This window comes from Panulirus ornatus, chromosome 49 (genome assembly GCF_036320965.1).
Source record: "Panulirus ornatus isolate Po-2019 chromosome 49, ASM3632096v1, whole genome shotgun sequence".
Taxonomy (NCBI): domain Eukaryota; kingdom Metazoa; phylum Arthropoda; class Malacostraca; order Decapoda; family Palinuridae; genus Panulirus; species Panulirus ornatus.
Window position 1 is genome coordinate 11,760,556 of NC_092272.1, and position 19,699 is coordinate 11,780,254.

Below are 19,699 nucleotides of genomic sequence, written 5' to 3' on the forward strand. Positions count from 1 at the left end.
AATCAGGTTCCTCCGACATTGCCTGGTGATATAAACACTGTGTTGGTGTTTGAGTACTGACCTGATCCTTCCTACGACCCGTGTGTGGGTGTAGGGTTACCTTCCTTCCTCTCTGCTCACGAGATTTTGGTTTAGGATAGAAAAGTGTCTTTCGATTGTTGTCCTCAAGTAAGCATACCAACCTCCAGCAAGGTTAGGTTCGAGGCTCGAATCCCCGACGCCCAGAGGTGATTACATGAGTTTAGGTGAGAAAGACAGACAACAGGAGGCCTGGTTAAGCCCTAGATGGGTTGTTTGGTAATAGAAAAATAAATGACAAGATGATGTCATTCTGCTCAGTAGTATATCAAGCTATCACCGACTCCCTACTGCTGCAAATTAGTCTTCTACTGTCCCCGTTACTGCTGTCGTTTATACAACTTATTTCTGGCGTTTTTTCTCAGAGTATACCTGACTTTATCAAGTATTTGTCTATACGACTTTTGAAGGTATCTATAGTCTTGGCATTCACTACGTCTGACGTAACTTATTCCAGTGCTCAAAACACCTATAGTAAAAGAAGCTTTTTCATGTCCGTACTACACTTATAATTTCAATTTCAGTATTCATACGGAAACTGTACATTACCATTCATCTCTCCTGATATTCTGATTTCAACGCATTAGTCCGTGTTTACGTCTGAATGCAATCTTTTACCTGGGAATGTAAACAAGACAAGGTACAGGAAAATTAAGTTAAACACAGTGACTGAAGGCACGTTTCATTCAAGCTTATTACAGTATTTAGTAAATACGTATAAAAAATATAATTATCTAATAATCAGCATCTGGCCAAAGCATATATATATATATATATGATAATATATTATTAAGATATTCAGTTTGTTCACACCTGATCAGTTATTTAAATATTTTATCTCACATCTACACGAAGACAACATGACGCTACACACACGAACACACACTGAGCTCAGGACAATAATTCGTATCCCATAACAAGTTTGAATTGACTGTCATGTGATAATAACACCTTCATAATGATAACATTATCGCCTTGTATGGAAGTTAAATGATAACATTATCGCCTTGTATGGAAGTTATCCTTCCACTCATAGTGTACTTTAAGTTTTACTGCATTAGAAGTTATCTAATATCCATATGAATAATGTAATCTCAAAATACTTTAATTCCTTTGAAGATGATCTCTTGTTTATCTCGACTGGCATACGAATTGGAGTCCTGAGTTAGAAAGGTTTAACCTCTATCATTCCCACAGGATTTCCGTCCATAACTGCGCAGCAGAAGCGTCTTTTTTCCTGCTTATCATTAATGACCCATGACGGGTCGAGGGTCAGCCGGGGTCAGTACAAGGACTTCTGCAACTAAGGGCCTAGCATGAAGGCTTTCCATAAGGTCGATTCTCCTGCCCTTATCCTTGGAGAGAATGGGCCTTATCAGGATGACTTCCCAGTTGAGTGTAGGATCATAGGTGACGTAGGGGACCTGGTCATCTCAGAATTCCTACTGAAGGAAGGGAAGGGAGTGAGGGAGGGAGGCAGGAGGGTAGAAGCCGGTACTGAAGGGAGGGAAGGAGGGAGGGAGGCATGAGGGTAGAAGCTGCTACTGAAGGGAGGGAGGGAGGGAGGGAAGGGAGGGAGGAGGGGAGAAGCTGCTACTGAAGGGAGGGAAGGAGGGAGGGAGGCAGGAGGGTAGAAGCCGCTACTGAAGGGAGGGAGGGAGGGAGGGAGGGAGGGAGGGAGGGAGGGAAAGGAGGGAGGGAGGGAAGGGAAGGGAGGGAGGAGGGTAGAAGCCACAACGCGATCACCGTCTGACGAAGAACGCGTTAGGGCGACCAAACCTCTGGCCGAAGGTGTTTACCCTCACCAGGTTCTGGAGGGGCAAGCCACCATGGTCCTCGTCCTCTGAACTCTCGTCGGAGTCTGAGTCGTCGTCTCTTCCTCACTGGACACGTCGGGATGACCGTAGATCTCCTCTGAGATTCTTCAGAAGATGAATAGTCGTCGTAGTCCTCATCGGAGCCCGCCAGCTCGAGGGCCTTCTGATACGCGGCGAAGAACTCCTCCTTCGCGCGTTTGACGTCGTCCGTGTCTTGTGGAGGGACAGGGAGGGCGTCGCTCTGCACTCGGTATCCGTCGTCGTCAGCTTCGTAGCGGAACTGGAACTCGTTTCCCTCCGGTGCCACGAAGGCGTATTGACCAGTCACCTCCCCAGACGCCGTGCGTTGCTCAGACCGCGAACTGGTCGGCAACGAGTAGAAGAAACTACGAAGATACAAGAACAATATCGGTTATTATAACTACGAAGATACAAGACCAATATCGGTTATCATAACTACGAAGATACAAGACCAATATCGGTTATCATAACTACGAAGATACAAGACCAATATCGGTTATCATAACTACGAAGATACAATAACAATATCGGTTATTATAACTACGAAGATACAATAACAATATCGGTTATTATAACTGCCAAGATACAAGACCAATATCGGTTATCATGACTACGAAGATACAAGACCAATATCGGTTATCATGACTACGAAGATACAAGACCAATATCGGTTATTATAACCATATGCTATGCAGGTAAACAAAGATGAGAGACACCTGTTGTCTAATCATTTAAATTACTTCCAATATAAACAAAAACTCGCTTTAAATCGCTTTAAATACACTAAATCCTTTTTTTTTCTTCCTCATTCAACATTCTCAAAACACGTACGTCATTTGAGGCAGGCATTTAAACCAGTTTTGGGGCACATTCTACACCTCGTTGCATTTAAACTCTTGAATATATTATCTAAACTAAATCAATCGAGTTTTGTTGACATTTTGTTCTCCCTTGTCATCAGCTGACTGGTCACAGCAACACGGTACGAACATGTATAAACCCAGTTCAAAACAGGTTCTCGATAATAACAAGGTTTCCTGCTTCCTACACCTAACTACAACCCTTTCTCTACCAACCTCCCCTCACTCACTCCATATAATCCTCACCCTTCACTTTCACCCCTGCATAGCGCTCTCTCTCTCTCTCTCTCTCTCTCTCTCTCTCTCTCTCTCTCTCTCTCTCTCTCTCTCTCTCTCTCTCTCTCTTCACGAGAGAAAGAAACACCTTTTCGTTGCCTCTCCTCCCCCAGTGCCTCACCAGGTGTACCCCCTCTCCCCCAGGTCCTCACCAGGTGTACCCCTCTCCCCCAGGTCCTCACCAGGTGTACCCCTCTCCCCCAGGTCCTCACCAGGTGTACCCCTCTCCTCCCCCAGGTCCTCACCAGGTGTACCAGGTCCTCACCAGGTGTACCCCCTCTCCCCCAGGTCCTCACCAGGTGTACCCCCTCTCCCCCAGGTCCTCACCAGGTGTACCCCCTCTCCCCCAGGTCCTCACCAGGTGTACCCCTCCTCCCCCAGGTCCTCACCAGGTGTACCAGGTCCTCACCAGGTGTACCCCTCCTCCCCCAGGTCCTCACCAGGTGTACCCCCTCTCCCCCAGGTCCTCACCAGGTGTACCCCCTCTCCCCCAGGGCCTCACCAGGTGTACCAGGTCCTCACCAGGTGTACCAGGTCCTCACCAGGTGTACCCCATCTCCCCCAGGTCCTCACCAGGTGTACCCCCTCTCCCCCAGGGCCTCACCAGGTGTACCCCCTCTCCCCCAGGTCCTCACCAGGTGTACCCCCTCTCCCCCAGGGCCTCACCAGGTGTACCCCCTCTCCCCCAGGTCCTCACCAGGTGTACCCCCTCTCCCCCAGGGCCTCACCAGGTGTACCCCCATCTCCCCCAGGTCCTCACCAGGTGTACCCCCTCTCCCCCAGGGCCTCACCTGATCCGTCCGTCCGTGCCGAACGTGTGACCATACGAGTAACCATCGAAGGTGGACAGGTAGACGGGGGCGACGTAGTCCAGGTCGACCTGTCGCATGGCGGAGGTAGAGTCGACCTGTAGCAGCAGTAGGACGATGACTATGGCCACCACCTGGGGGAAGACCTGGGGGGCGGCGCGCCCGGGCTGGGGGGAGACCTGGGGGCGTCGCGCCAGGGTGATACATGGATTAGAGGGAGACACAGAGGAAGACTGGGGACAAGGGATGGATGATTAGGTCGGCCCAGGAAGATTGGGACTTGAGGGAAAGATTGGGTCAAAGTGGAGGGACTGGAACTGGATGTAAGGTGAGTGGGGCTGGAATATGAGTGGGGCTGGAATATGAGTGGAGCTGGAATATGAGTGTGGCTGGAATATGAGTGGGGCTGGAATATGAGTGGGGGTGGGATATGAGTGGAGCTGGAATATGAGTGGGGATGGAATATGAGTAGGGGTGGAATATGAGTGGGACTGGAATATGAGTTGGGGTGGAATATGAGTGGGGATGGAATATGAGTAGGGGTGGAATATGAGTGGGACTGGAATATGAGTTGGGGTGGAATATGAGTGGGGATGGAATATGAGTGGGGCTGGAATATGAGTGGGGCTGGAATATGAGTGGGCTGGAATATGAGTCGGGCTGGAATATGACTGGGGTTGGAATATGAGTGGGGATGGAATATGAGTGTGGCTGGAATATGAGTGAGGATGGAATATGAGTGGGGGTGGAATATGAGTGGGGGTGGAATATGAGTGGGGATGGATTATGAGTGGGGATGGAATATGAGTGGGGATGGAATATGAGTGGGGATGGAATATGAGTGGGGCTGTAAATTAAGAAGGGATAGATTATGAGTGGGGCTGGAATAGTCGTAAGTGCTGGCATGTGAGTGGGATTCTGAAGTGACAAGATCATGAGTGAGAGAAAACAAAGAGAATGATTGAAGCGAGAATAAGAAAGAGTGAGAGAGAATACTGAGATAGCGAGAGATAGAATGATTATACTGAAGGTGTGGGGGGGGGGGGAGGGGGGTAGAGTAACTCTACTGAAGGTAGAGTAGAGTAGAGTAGGTAAACTTTTCTGATGGGAAGGTCGCATAGGGAAACTATGCTGATGGGAATCGGATGGGGCAAGGTAAACTTGTCTCATAAACTCTGATAGACAATATAGGAAGGTCAGAATGTGGGGTTGAAAGTATGGTAGAGAGAGAGGGAGAGGAGCTATATGGGAAGGGCAGTATGTGGGAAGGGCAGTATGTGGGAAGGGCAGTGTGTAGGAAGGGCAGTATGTAGGAAGGGCAGTGTGTGGGAAGGGCAGTATGTGGGAAGGGCAGTATGTGGGAAGGGCAGTGTGTGGGAAGGGCAGTATGTGGGAAGGGCAGTGTGTGGGAAGGGCAGTGTGTGGGAAGGGCAGTGTGTGGGAAGGGCAGTGTGTGGGAAGGGCAGTATGTGGGAAGGGCAGTGTGTGGGAAGGGCAGTGTGTGGGAAGGGCAGTATGTGGGAAGGGCAGTGTGTGGGAAGGGCAGTGTGTGGGAAGGGCAGTGTGTGGGAAGGGCAGTGTGTGGGAAGGGCAGTGTGTGGGAAGGGCAGTATGTGGGAAGGGCAGTGTGTGGGAAGGGCAGTGTGTGGGAAGGGCAGTGTGTGGGAAGGGCAGTGTGTGGGAAGGGCAGTGTGTGGGAAGGGCAGTGTGTGGGAAGGGCAGTGTGTGGGAAGGGCAGTGTGTGTAATTACTGTTTGTGAGTTACGTGAGGAGAGAGTTGTACACTCGTGTTGCCCCATCTCTTAACCTTGTATATATGTACCATGTCTCTACCTTCTGTGTACACACACACACACACACACACACACACGCACACACACACATACACACACACACACACACAACCAGTACACGTACAGTCCTGTCTTTCCTTTTGTGAATGACAATAACAATCCAATCATAAGAACACAGTTTAACAAGCAAATTGCTCAGTTTCTCCATAGTTATATGTATTCTAACAGCCACATGACTGTAACTTAACCATCACGAAAATATGTATCACTTAATGTTCACCATGAAATACATAATGCATGTCATCAGAATGATACAGTAGTTCAGCCAATATGTAACTTTACATCACATAATGTTCATCAATGAATACATAATGTATGTCGTCACAATAATACAGCAATTCAGCCAATATTTACCTTTTACCTCACTTAATGTTTAGCTTTTCACTCTGAATGTGTCATGTATAAACCATAAGACTTCCTCTGTCAACCTTCCTGTATTATGTAGACAGACGTCACACATGTACTTATCCAAAACTTAGAAGCATCCAACCCCATATGGACTTTAACCTCTTGTGTGGTTAATTAACTAGTTATAATCATGACCCTTGTTATGTAAGTCCTCACGTGTTTATCTTCAGCCAAATTCAATAAACCAGTCTTTATCTATCTATTTAAAAGTTCATCTACTTATACATTACACACATGCACACACACACACACCAGTCCAAGCCAGATATCAGGTCAGTGTGAGACAGCGTCAGTGTGTAGAAAGAAAAGTATGAGGGCGATTTAATGTGTAGGAAGATAAGTGTTAAGTGAATGTTGTACTTGAGGAAGTAATGGCTATGATAATCTCATATAACCTGTTGAGAATAAAAGATTAATTACATAGAAATAAAGAATATATGAATACATTGAAAAGGATCACAATTTTGCGCGTGATCAAGTATATTCCCATGAGTCCACGGGGAAAAATGAAACACGATAAGTTCCTAAGTGCACTTTCGTGTAATAATCACATCATCAGGGGAGACACAAGAGAGAAATATAACAGTCAGTTGATATACATCGAAGAGACGTAGCTAGGACGCCATTTGCTAAACATGTGATTGTCCAAGACAGACAACGAGCGTATCATAAGTCATTTTGTGAGTGTACTTAATGAATTACTTAAAACTCAGTAAAGGTCACTTGTACTTAGGCGTCCCCTTTAAACCTGACAATGAAAGAGTAATCCCACGGCTGTGATTGGTCGTTGGGGCAGTGAGTGAGTCACAGGGTGGGGGGTGGGTCACTGTGATTGGCTGACGATGCCGTTCAATATTCCGATCAGGTGACTGGGTTTATCTCACTATCTCTCAGGTTAAGCTATGTCTTCGCTCACCGAGAGAGAGAGAGAGAGAGAGAGAGAGAGAGAGAGAGAGAGAGAGAGGTGTATAATGACGAATACAATTGCATTACAGATCTAGAAACGATTATGAAGTTTCTATGTTAATATTTCTGTTCTACAATGTACCAGACTAGATCACTGCTTCTGCTGGTACTACAACCATCAATACTACAACTACAACAACTGCTACAACATGTAACACTACAACTTCAACAACTACAATTATTGTATCGCTAGTACCACAACAACCATTACCATTATACCACTACTACTTCCACTTCTACTTCTACTTCTACCACTACAGCACTGGTACCACCACTACAGCGACGATCCAACATAACAACGAGATATAACCATCACCACACAACTCCCTAACAGCAGTTGTGAACACACGACTCCCACCCCGGCTAAGAACAATCCACCTACGCAGATGTGTGAAGCGCAGACGCGCACGATGGAAAATGCCTCAGACCTGCATTATTCAACTCATTTGCATACGTGATGTGCTTCTGTGAAACCAATGGACGAAGAGATGAAGTGTGATAACCTCCCAGGGATGTGTACACTTGTGTACGGGTGACCAGAATGTAAACTGAGGGAGTCATGCACACACACACACACACACACACACACACACACACACGCACACATGTGAAGCGTCTAGGGTAAACCGTGGAAAGTTTTGAGGGGCCTGGATGTGGAAAGGGAGCTGTGGTTTCGGTGCATTATTACATGACAGCTAGAGACTGAGTGTGAACGAATGTGGCCTTTGTTGTCTTTTCCTAGCGCTACCTCGCGCACATGCGGGGGGGGGGGGTGTCATTTCATGTGTGGCGGAGTGGCGACGGGAATGAATAAGGGCAGACAGTGTGAATTATGTACATATGTATATACGTATATGTCTGTGTATGTATGTACATATATATATATATATATATATATATATATATATATATATATATATATATATATATATATATATATATCTTTTCTTTCTTTCATACTATTCGCCATTTCCCGCGTTAGCAAGGTAGCGTTAAGAACAGAGGACTGGGCCTCTGAGGGAATATCCTCACCTGGCCTCGTTCTCTGTTCCTTCTTTTGGAAAATCAAAAAAAAAAAAACGAGAGGGGAGGATTTCCAGCCCCCCGCTCCCTCCCCTTTTAGTCGCCTTCTACGACACGCAGGGAATACGTGGGAAGGGTCAAGTCAATTGGGAGGTGAGTTTGAATGGAGAAAAACTGGAGGAAGTGAAGTGTTTTAGATATCTGGGAGTGCATCTGGCAGCGGATGGAACCACGGAAGCGGAAGTGGATCATAGGGTGGGGGAGGGGGCGAAAATTCTGGGGGCCTTGAAGAATGTGTGGAAGTCGAGAACATTATCTCGGAAAGCAAAAATGGGTATGTTTGAAGGAATAGTGGTTCCAACAATGTTGTATGGTTGCGAGGCGTGGGCTATGGATAGAGTTGTGCGCAGGAGGATGGATGTGCTGGAAATGAGATGTTTGAGGACAATGTGTGGTGTGAGGTGGTTTGATCGAGTGAGTAACGTAAGGGTAAGAGAGATGTGTGGAAATAAAAAGAGCGTGGTTGAGAGAGCAGAAGAGGGTGTTTTGAAGTGGTTTGGGCACATGGAGAGAATGAGTGAGGAAAGATTGACCAAGAGGATACATGTGTCGGAGGTGGAGGGAACGAGGAGAAGAGGGAGACCAAATTGGAGGTGGAAAGATGGAGTGAAAAAGATTTAGTGTGATCGGGGCCTGAACATGCAGGAGGGTGAAAGGAGGGCAAGGAATAGAGTGAATTGGAGCGATGTGGTATACCGGGGTTGACTTGCTGTCAGTGGATTGAATCAAGGCATGTGAAGCGTCTGGGGTAAACCATGGAAAGCTGTGTAGGTATGTATATTTGCGTGTGTGGACGGATGTATATACATGTGTATGGGGGGGGTTGGGCCATTTCTTTCGTCTGTTTCCTTGCGCTACCTCGCAAACGCGGGAGACAGCGACAAAGTATAATAATAAAATAAATAATATATATATATATATATTCCTATGAGTCCACGAGGAAAAATGAAACACGAAAAGTTCCCAAGTGCACTTTCGTGTAATAATCACATCATCAGGGGAGACACAAGAGAGAAATATAACAGTCAGTTGATATACGTCAAAGAGACGAAGCTAGGACGCCATTTGGTAAACATGTCCTATTTCTATATTGTGTCTCCCCTGATGATGTGATTATTACACGAAAGTGCACTTGGGAACTTTTCGTGTTTCATTTCCCCGGAGGACTCATAGGAATATATATATATATATATATATATATATATATATATATATATATATATATATATATATATATATATATATATATATATTTCTCTGTTCAAAATGATATACTTAGAAATCTATCGAAGACCCGCACCACATTCCCCCCCTTGCATGACTCCCGGTGACCCAGTAACAGCGCAACGTACTTAACAACTCTGCTCCCTTGACCTCTGACCTGACCCTTACTCCACGCCGAGACCTTTCGTCGAACCCCGCCCACACCGCAGGCAGACAGCCACTGTGTGTTTACCACGCGTTCTGCTGAGGGGGGGGGGGGGGTCTCTTATCATGTAAACAACAACAAGGCTTAAATTATCGTAGAAGATGATCTGCAATTTGAGCCATCGTTTGAGGGGGAATATTTGACTACGATCCTGAGAGAGAGAGAGAGAGAGAGAGAGAGAGAGAGAGAGAGAGAGAGAGAGAGAGAGAGAGAGAGAGAGAGTCTCATTATTCATAACCATGTGTTGTCCTCACACGCCTCCATCTCTCGTCCTCTTCCTCCCACTACACACACACACACACACACACACACACACACACACACACAAACACACACACACACACACACACACAAACACACACACACACACACACACAAACACACACACACACACACATCCCTCACTCCTGTTCGTCTCTGCCTCGCAAACCCACTTCCACTAACCATTCCCCAGGCCACTGCCCAACCCCTCACCACCTGTCTACTGCTCTTTCACCAACCGTCTACTGTTCTTTTACCAGCTGTCTACTGTTCTTTCACCAGCTGTCTACTGTTCTGTCACCAGCTGTCTACTGTTCTGTCACCAGCTGTCTACTGTTCTTCATCTCTCCTGTCTTCTGTGTTATGGCCAGGAAGGGCCTTCTCCCAGCCTACCTCCGTCAGTCGTCCTACTCTCATGTCTCTGCTGGGTCGTCCATCGCAGCCCTGGCGAAGCCTGGTCCTGCCAGACGTCCTCTCCACAAGACCCCTCTCACTAGCACCTTTCTTCCGAAGCCCTCTCACTGCTGCCACCTCTTTCCCGAGGCCCTCTCACTGCTGCCACCTCTTTCCCGAGGCCCTCTCACTGCTGCCACCTCTTTCCCAAGGCCCTCTCACTGCTGCCACCTCTTTCCCGAGGCCCTCTCACTGCTGCCACCTCTTTCCCGAGGCCCTCTCACTGCTGCCACCTCTTTCCCGAGGCCCTCTCACTGCTGCCACCTCTTTCCCAAGGCCCTCTCACTGCTGCCACCTCTTTCCCGAGGCCCTCTCACTGCTGCCACCTCTCTCCCGAGGCCCTCTCACTGCCGCCACCTCTTTCCCGAGGCCCTCTCACCGCTGCCACCTCTCTCTCGAGGCCCTCTCACTGCTGCCTCTCTCCCAAGCTCTCTCATCACATCTCTCATATGCCCTCTCCCACACCCACTCATCACCTCTCTTTTTAAGTCCCTCATATTTTCTCTCCCAAGCCATTATTCTGAGCATTTTTAACCGCCTTCTCTCTCAAACCCCCTGAACCGCTCTCTTTCTCGAACCCCCTAAACCGTCTTCTCTCGAACCCCCTGAACCACTCACTTCCAAGCCCTCTTATCACCCCCTCTCCCAGACCCCCAGACGTAAGGAAGACACTGATAACGAAGGAGAGGAAATAGAAAAAGTACAACAGATACGAGAGAAAGGATGTGTGTGAAGATAAGAAGTGTTGGCACATGGTGAGAGTTCTCTCACTCCAGTGAGAGCAATGAGAATGAAAGGAAATATGGCGAAGGAGACATAGTGTAACCTGGGGTTAGATGTAAGATAAGAGTGATGAAGGAGACACAGTATAAACTGATGATGAAGGGTGTAAGATAAGAAGAATGATAAAGAGACGAACAACAGTGTATTGTGCAAGTGAGAAGAGATGTGGGGAAAAGGGGTGAGGAAGAGAGAATAGTGAGAAAGAAAGCTAAATAAAGACGGTAAGAAAGACAAGAAAAAATAGAAAGAGTAGAAAAGACAGAAAGAAAGGAAAGAAAGATGAAAAAAGAGAACGTAAAGTAAGGGAGAGAAATAGAGAAAGGATGATTAGATTAGAGAGAGAGAGAAATGGAGAAAACGTGAGAGTAGAGTAAGGAGATAAGAGGAGAGAGAGAGAGAGAGAGAGAGAGAGAGAGAGAGAGAGAGAGAGAGAGAGAGAGAGAGAGCATGGGTTCGTGGTGACCTGCCACGCCCTGTGTTAATATTGTCAGTAGCTGTTGTTTATCTCTCAGACCCTAGTCATTCAAGGTCCTCTAATCTTAGTTTCATGACCTGCTGGTTGGTTAAGGGCAAGTTAATGACCTACTGCCTGATTAGGGGCAAGCCAATCACCTATTGCCAAATTATAGGCCACAGAATCACCTACAGGCTAGCTGTGGGATACACACAGTGCCCCCTCTGGCCAGTTATAAAACTGCATGAACTGTTTTGCAACTTATAGTCAATAAAACAACTTAGGATTTACTCAATCGCAGGCCAAATGCTGTTTAGTGTTTACATTTACATTCCACTGAGAGAAACTGATGCCTCATGAGTCAATATTTACGTAAGGATTCTAACTGAAGACAATACAATACCGAACGTGGCAGATATATTTGGTTATGATTTCCTTAACTGGCAATGAAATCGAGAAGGTGTCCACGAAAGGCAACAGCTCAGCTCACTCACACGGAAAGCCCTGTGGACCGTGAAACTAGACCCACAGCGCAGCTATCGTACCCGCTGGAGATATTGTTATACCATACGATAGTTGCCAAGGTTTGCTGGTGGGGTAAGGTATTCAGGGGACTTACTAGGATTCAGTGTTGGTTTAGATCGTCTTATTAAAAGGAATACGTTTTTCAAGAGGTTTAAATCTGATGCTCAAAATTATATTCTATTTGATTTAGAGATTTATTGTTGTCTTTCATAACAAGTTGAAGTGGGACAGTAAAGACGATTTGATTAATGTACTGATCGTAATGTGCATAGTAATCCTGGGATTAGATTTAGTACTCAAAGGGAATAAGGCAACAGATGTTTTCAGAAGGAGCCAAGGAAAGCAAGATTTCGTATTCAAGGGGTATTCTTATCGTACTGAAGGTTGGTAGAACCCTGGGCAACAAATCGTATGTGCACGACATTATCGTACATAGCGGGTCTAGAACGACAGAGCAGTGGAGAGTGAACCACGACCAACCTGGTCTACGGCACACCCTACCTACCTACCTACCTACCTACCTGTGTTGTGTGGCGTTGCAACACCTTCGGGTATGTAAGAGCGAGAGTAGAGCATTCATTCGAACGCTTTAGTTATCCATGCGTTCAAGTATGCATGTCGAGTGAGTGGCTTGTAGTCAATGTGGGTCTGGGACCGGTCCACTTAGGTCACTGGGTCGGGAAAGCATGTCTCGCTAATGGAAATCGTTTTTTTTTTCCCCCTTGGCAGACGAGAGTTCGAATTCCTGTGATCCAGTGACGTCAGTGTCTGTGGTACTTTACTTCCAGCTGATACTCGACCCATCGTGAGCTGTGAGTCTCCTGGGGATATCTGTGACCTGCGACCAGTGGTGGTAGCTTCTGGCTCTCATCTCAGGAACTGGACAGTGAGTCAGTGAACAGTTGAGGAACCAGCACCCCGTCCTCCTGATCAACCAGGGAAACAAGTGAGGAACCAGCACCCCGTCCTCCTGATCAACCAGGGAAACAAGTGAGGAACCAGCACCCCGTCCTCCTGATCAACCAGGGAAACACGTGAGGAACCAGCACCCCGTCCTCTTGATCAACCAGGGAAACAAGTGAGGAACCAGCACCCCGTCCTCTTGATCAACCAGGGAAACAAGTGAGGAACCAGCACCCCGTCCTCCTGATCAACCAGGGAAACAAGTGAGGAACCAGCACCCCGTCCTCTTGATCAACCAGGGAAACAAGTGAGGAACCAGCACCCCGTCCTCTTGATCAACCAGGGAAACAAGTGAGGAACCAGCACCCCGTCCTCTTGATCAACCAGGGAAACAAGTGAGGAACCAGCACCCCGTCCTCTTGATCAACCAGGGAAACAAGTGAGGAACCAGCACCCCGTCCTCTTGATCAACCATGGAAACAAGTGAGGAACCAGCACCCCGTCCTCTTGATCAACCAGGGAAACAAGTGAGGAACCAGCACCCCGTCCTCCTGATCAACCAGGGAAACAAGTGAGGAACCAGCACCCCGTCCTCTTGATCAACCATGGAAACAAGTGAGGAACCAGCACCCCGTCCTCCTGATCAACCAGGGAAACAAGTGAGGAACCAGCACCCCGTCCTCTTGATCAACCATGGAAACAAGTGAGGAACCAGCACCCCGTCCTCTTGATCAACCAGGGAAACAAGTGAGGAACCAGCACCCCGTCCTCTTGATCAACCAGGGAAACAGGTGAGGAACCAGCACCCCGTCCTCTTGATCAACCAGGGAACCTCGAGCTCAGCGCCTGAGGGCACGATGACTTTCAGAAACCCACAATAACAGAAGGAGGAACTGAGGAGGTTGGTCGCTTCAGTACCGAGTCATAGGCTGGTAATTACTAAATAGGACATGAAAAAGTTGCCTGATGGTTAAGCATTTCCTGGCCTGTTCCTGCTGCTGCATCGTCTCCGCTCGTCTGCAAGTCCGGAACTCCTGCTCTACATTCCTGAGCACACTTACCTTGAAGACAAGTACAAACTTCCTTTCCAAACATCCCCGACGGCTCAGGCCTCTTACAAACACTTTACACTAACCGTGTTTACTGTTACAAATACTAGCTCATTTACATTTACAGTTACAAATACTAACTCATTTACATTTACAGTTACAAATACTAACTCATTTACATTTCCACGTGCATGGGCTACAGACTTTTTAGAAATGTCACTAGTGATACGTTTGTTTTACTTCTAATCATATAATCATATACTGGTATACATCAAGCCCTTCTTCATCCACTTCAGTCGACGCAAAACGCTCAACTATTCCTCTTAAATCAAGGCAGAGCCACATCCAACCCTATTTGTGTATAAGGTAACATAAAATCCGTCCACCACTGTTGTTTAAAGGCATCGAAGACCACAAGCATTCTACCCTTACAGCACGACATATCTCTCTCATACAGTGCGCTTATGACAAGCCAAAAGATGGTTTACTTTTGATCTTATGCTTTATAATCAAGTATGTGTGTGTGCGTGTGTGTGTGTGTGTGTGTGTGTGTGTGTGTGTGTGTGTGTTTAGGTGCCAGCAAAATATGGTATATATACTGAAAGGCTCTGAGGTCAAACCTTTACCTAAAGCGTCTTTCATTATGCTTCATTCACCACTGCTATAACTTACGTACATAGATTAACCTCTGTGTATTAATCAACCTTGAGTTAAACCTGTCATTACTACTAGTGCTTCTGACTGCCAGGGTGATTCTTGTTGCCACAGGTCAATGACCTGTGAAGGACGTGTAACGACCCTATGGCCGAATTGGTCATTGACCTGTAACGCCCCTATGGCTGACTGGTTAGTGACCTGTGGGGCCCTCTGTCTCGAAGGTCAGTGACCTTTGAAAGACCTGTAACTCTCTCTGACCTTACGACAGGATGAAATTTGAGGTCAACTTGTTGTTATCAAGTCTGCAACGAGTCTAGGACCAGAAACTAGAGCAGATACACAATGACCTATGTTATGATCTGGTATGGCATACCACGGTATATCTCCAGACAATAAGATGTTGTGGGACAAAATGAATCTATTCTTAAGGGCTGTTGCAGATTTCTCGAATACCAACATGATTTAAAGATACATTAAGGGAAAAATTCATCCTCTATTCTGTCATTGTAAAAAGTTCTTTCCTTATAACATAATGTAAACAAAAAAGTGAGTCGGTTTTGTTTGTCAAAAAAAAAAGATTATTAGTACACAACCCTCAGCTGAGTCTTTACCAGCCATTACGAAATGAAAACCTGAACAATGTAAAGTGCGACAGTATGATCCTCCACGGGTGTGCCTTCTTGCGAATGAACAACGAAATACAAAAAGGTCGAAATATCATCGGATTATCTGTCGGTGTATAACACAAGCAAAGATATGGGTATGTGGTGAACCCACTGTATTATAAGATCTTGAAGTACGAAGTGTTGGATCGTGTCAGATCACGCCTCCTGTTGCTCCAGTGGTGAACTGCAGCACAAAGGACACCGCTGAGAATCAGTGGTTCGCGTGTTCGCATGACGCTGTTGTGTGACACTCTTGTTCATAGCCTCATCCGTGACACGATACTCGTTTAAAAGGTGAAGGTTCAATCATGGTCAGCAGGGGTGGTCTATCCCCCCCCCCCCAAGACCCGCCGGGGGTGGTCTATGCCCCCCAAGACCCGCCGGGGGTGGTCTGCTTCAAGACTCGTGGGGATGGTCTGCGGTCTTCACATGAGAGGCAAAAAAAAAGAGGTAGTCATTAACCCGAACAACTGGTGTTGATCACAGCGTTGGTCCATACGTACCCGTACGGGTCGACCTCAGCGTCGGTCCACATGTTCTTTTTAAAGGGCTCTCACAGCGTCGGTCCACATGTACCCACTGAGGGCTACCACAGCGTCGGTCCACACGTACCCTTGAGGGGGGGGGCTCACACAGCGTCGGTCCACATGTACCCACTAAGGGCTACCACAGCGTCGGTCCACATGTCCTCTGTGGGGGTTCTCCCCACAGCGTCGGTCCACACGTCTCCTTGTGGCAGTTAGTCGAGGCGTCGGGCCTCCTGTGTCCCACCCAGCCAGAATCATTACCTTCATGATGCAAGAACCACAGCGTCCAGGAGGAGTAATATGGGCCTAGGGGAAGTTGTAGACGCGCGTGGCAGGGGAAGGAGCGGAGGAGGGGGAAAAAATAACCAAGATGCTGTCGAGGCGAAGCGTCGGGAAGGCCGTGAAGTCGGCAACTGAGTGGCTGGGTGGAGCCTCACTCGCTCTTATACTCTCTGGCGGCCACGCCCGCCTCTGGTGCCACAGACGGAAGGAGGTGGGGGTGCGGGGAACTGGTCCTGGGGTACGGGCGAGGGTCAGGGGGACCTGGCAGTGAGGGAGATGGTCCTGGGGACCCCAAAGGGGGGACCTGGTGGTGACGGAGGTGGTCGAAGGGAGTAGAGGGACGGAGTGATGAGTGTATGGCACCAGGGGAGAGAGGAGAGAGGAGGTAGGAAGGGAGATATCAAGTGTGCGTCAAGTGGGAGAGAAGAGAGGGAGGAGCAGGGGCAAGGTGAGGAGGTTCGGGCATACAGAGAGAGAGAGGGGGAGGCGCGGCGTCACACTAGACACACTTATAGTTTACGTATCAGGTGTTCCACACCCGTCCACACCCGTCCACAACCGTCCACACCGCCCGCACACCCTTCCACACCTTTCCATACCCTTCCACATCCATTCCTACCAACCACACGCCCTTCCACACCCGCTCCCACCGCCCACACGCCCCTACCAGAGCCAACACACCCGCAACCCCTCCATCAACCTTGACTGTGCTACGCTCACCCCACCAACCCAGGGCGTATATTATCAGCGTGAGGCACAGGGCGTGAGCTCCTGTTCTTATGAGATACAAATCACCCAATTAACGATCCGTGCCGCTCCAACGTCACCACGTAATGTACACACACACACACACACACACACACACACACACACACACACACACACACACACACACTAGTTAGATTTCGAGCGTGCGTGTGACCTCTGCGCAAAATAGAAAAGTCACGAGCCAGCGAGGCCTCGTTGCACATGACCCCTGCTATAAGTAGGTCCGACACCCAGGGGGGGTTAATGCTTACAACGCATGCGTTGTACGGAGTCCCAGTGTGGGATATGTGAAGGGTAACTCGCGTACTCAAGGTGGAGACAACTTAACTGAGCTCTAACGTATAGGAAATGGCCCTACGAGAGAGAAGCGGTACACTGAGGGAGGTGAACATACATTGGGATATGAATCTAGTTAATGTGAAGCTGGAGATGATGACTGTGGCAGCAGCAGCAGCTGTAAATACTGACCACAACAGCAGCAGCTGCAGCTGTGTGTGCAGCAGACGTCCCATGAAAAAGTATATTTCTTACTGAAGGGATGGAGGAACCAGCTGTCTTTTGAAATTCAAAGTGAATTCATTGTTGATATTAGTGTGAAAAGTGTAGGTGTGACGTAGATGATTCTGTTGTGAGGACAAGATAAAGGGTGTGAGATAAGGATGATAAGCGAGTGAGAGATGCTGATGATTGTGAGATGGCAATGTCATGAATGAGATCATTCTTGCAAAAGGGAAGAGCTAAGACAAAGGCGGTGTTGGTAAAGAAGAGATAGTGGTGACACAGAACAGATACTGGCGAGACAAAAGAGAGAGCCTTACTGTGGAAGACATAGTGGGCTTTGAGACTCATCTCTTCACCATCTCTCATCTTGAGACATCATCTGCCACCAGTGAGACCATGTCTACCACACACACACACACACACACACACACGAGACGTCAAGCCCATGTAATAGGGTGACACATGAACCGCTCCCCCTAAGCATAGCCCCCTCCATGAGCCACCCCCCCTTAACATAGCCCCCTCCATGAACCGCTCCCCCTAAGCATAGCCCCCTACATGAACCACTATTATCAAACATAGCCCCGTCCATTGACCACCATCCCTAAACATAGTCCCCACCATGAACCACTATCCCTAAACATAGTCCCCATCATGAACCACTATCCCTAAACATAGCCCCGTCCATGAACCATGATCCCAAGCCAGACTCCATAACGGAAGGAAACAGTAAGGAGCCTCAGGCCCAACAGAGCAAGGAGGATGGGATGAGACAGATCAAACCATATAGAGACCTGGAATGACGGAGACACACACACCTCGATCCCACACACACACACACACACACACACAAACACACACACACACACACACACACACACACACACACACACACACACACACACACACACACATACATACACACACACACACACACACACACACACACACACACACACACACACACACACACACACACACACACACACATGGACGAGGCTGTGGGACATCCCACATCATCTGCAGACAAACTCACTTCACTATTGAAGACTTCAGGGTCACTCATCCTGTATGGCTATATATATATATTCATATATACCTTATATCTATATGGCTCATATACAGATGATTTCCAATCATCTGTGCAATTATATATATACATATTTTCGCCATTTCCGCTTTAGCGAGGTAGCGTGAAGAACAGATGGCTGAGCATAAGAGGGAAAAAATCCTCACTTCGTCCCATTCTGTGTGTGTGTGTGTGTGTGTGTGTGTGTGTGTGTGTGTGTGTGTGTGTGTGTAGATATAATATACCCGGACTCCACCTGCATATAGTTATACCGTGGGTGATTATTCACCTTCAATGACGATGAATAATCGTCAGTAGACAAAGAGAAGTTCATCATTCTCAGGAACGTCTCCCCTTCACACGAAGTGCCATCATTCTCTGTTAGTGTATGACTGAGACGATGTTGTAGCGCACAGAGCATCAGCCATGGAGGAGCAATATTATGGTATACGTAGGAATAGTGGAGGTGTGGATCAAGTGTTTACTTTGATGATTATGAGTGGAAAACTCGCTCGATGTGGACTGTTTACGTCACACACGGATCCGTCGAATGCATACGATCTAGTTAACATAAATGCCTTATGGAAACGTTAAAGGATGCGTGTGGTATACGGAAGGCCACTTATGCAATGAATAATATATGCATTCTGGGAGAATGAGACGTGTGTACAAGTAGGAAGGGAGGAGTGTGTGCGGTTGCCTGGTGAAGGCTGGCATACATCAAGGATGTGTGATGTCCCCATGGCTGATACAATCTGTTTATGGACTGGGTGGTGAGGGACGTGGAGATGTGGAGGTTAGAGCCAGGGGCTGGTTTGTGGCATACTGGGGACATTGCTGTTGTAGATGAAGCGGTGGTGGCGGCAAACACCAGATAGAAACTCCAGAAGATGGTGATGGAGTGTTGGAGAGTGTGAGGGGAGAGAGGCAATAGTGATGGAGTGATGGAGAGTGTGAAAGAGGAGAGGCGAGAGTGTTGGAGTGATGGATAGTGTGAGAGGAGAGAGGCGAGAGTGATGGAGTGTTAGAGGGTGTAAGATGAGAGAGGCGAGAGTGTTGGCGTGATGGAGAGTGTGAGAGGAGAGAGGAGAGAGTGTTGGAGTGATGGAGAGTGTGAGAGGAGAGAGGCAATAGTGATGGAGTGATGGAGAGTGTGAGAGGAGAGAGGCGAGAGTGATGGAGTGTTGGAGGGTGTGAGATGA

The 19,699-nt window shown here is 47.6% G+C and overlaps 1 protein-coding gene across 1 annotated transcript; it reads right to left on the reverse strand.

Annotated features, from left to right (window-relative positions):
* Window positions 1-746: 746 nt before the first annotated feature.
* LOC139764406 (uncharacterized) lies at window positions 747-16,296 on the reverse strand. The gene is made up of 3 exons (XM_071690966.1): window positions 16,139-16,296; window positions 3,844-4,040; window positions 747-2,281 (listed from the first exon to the last, which is right to left on the reverse strand). Exons 1-3 carry the CDS (start codon window positions 16,142-16,144, stop codon window positions 1,843-1,845), a joined length of 642 nt encoding a protein of 213 aa, XP_071547067.1. The 5' UTR covers window positions 16,145-16,296; the 3' UTR covers window positions 747-1,842.
* Between the last annotated feature and the right edge of the window lie 3,403 nt (window positions 16,297-19,699).

Coding starts and splice junctions, on each gene's coding strand:
- LOC139764406 (XM_071690966.1), bottom strand. Junction 2,282..3,843: donor GGCACGGACGGACGGATCAG/GTGAGGCCCTGG, acceptor GTATCTTCGTAG/TTTCTTCTACTCGTTGCCGA.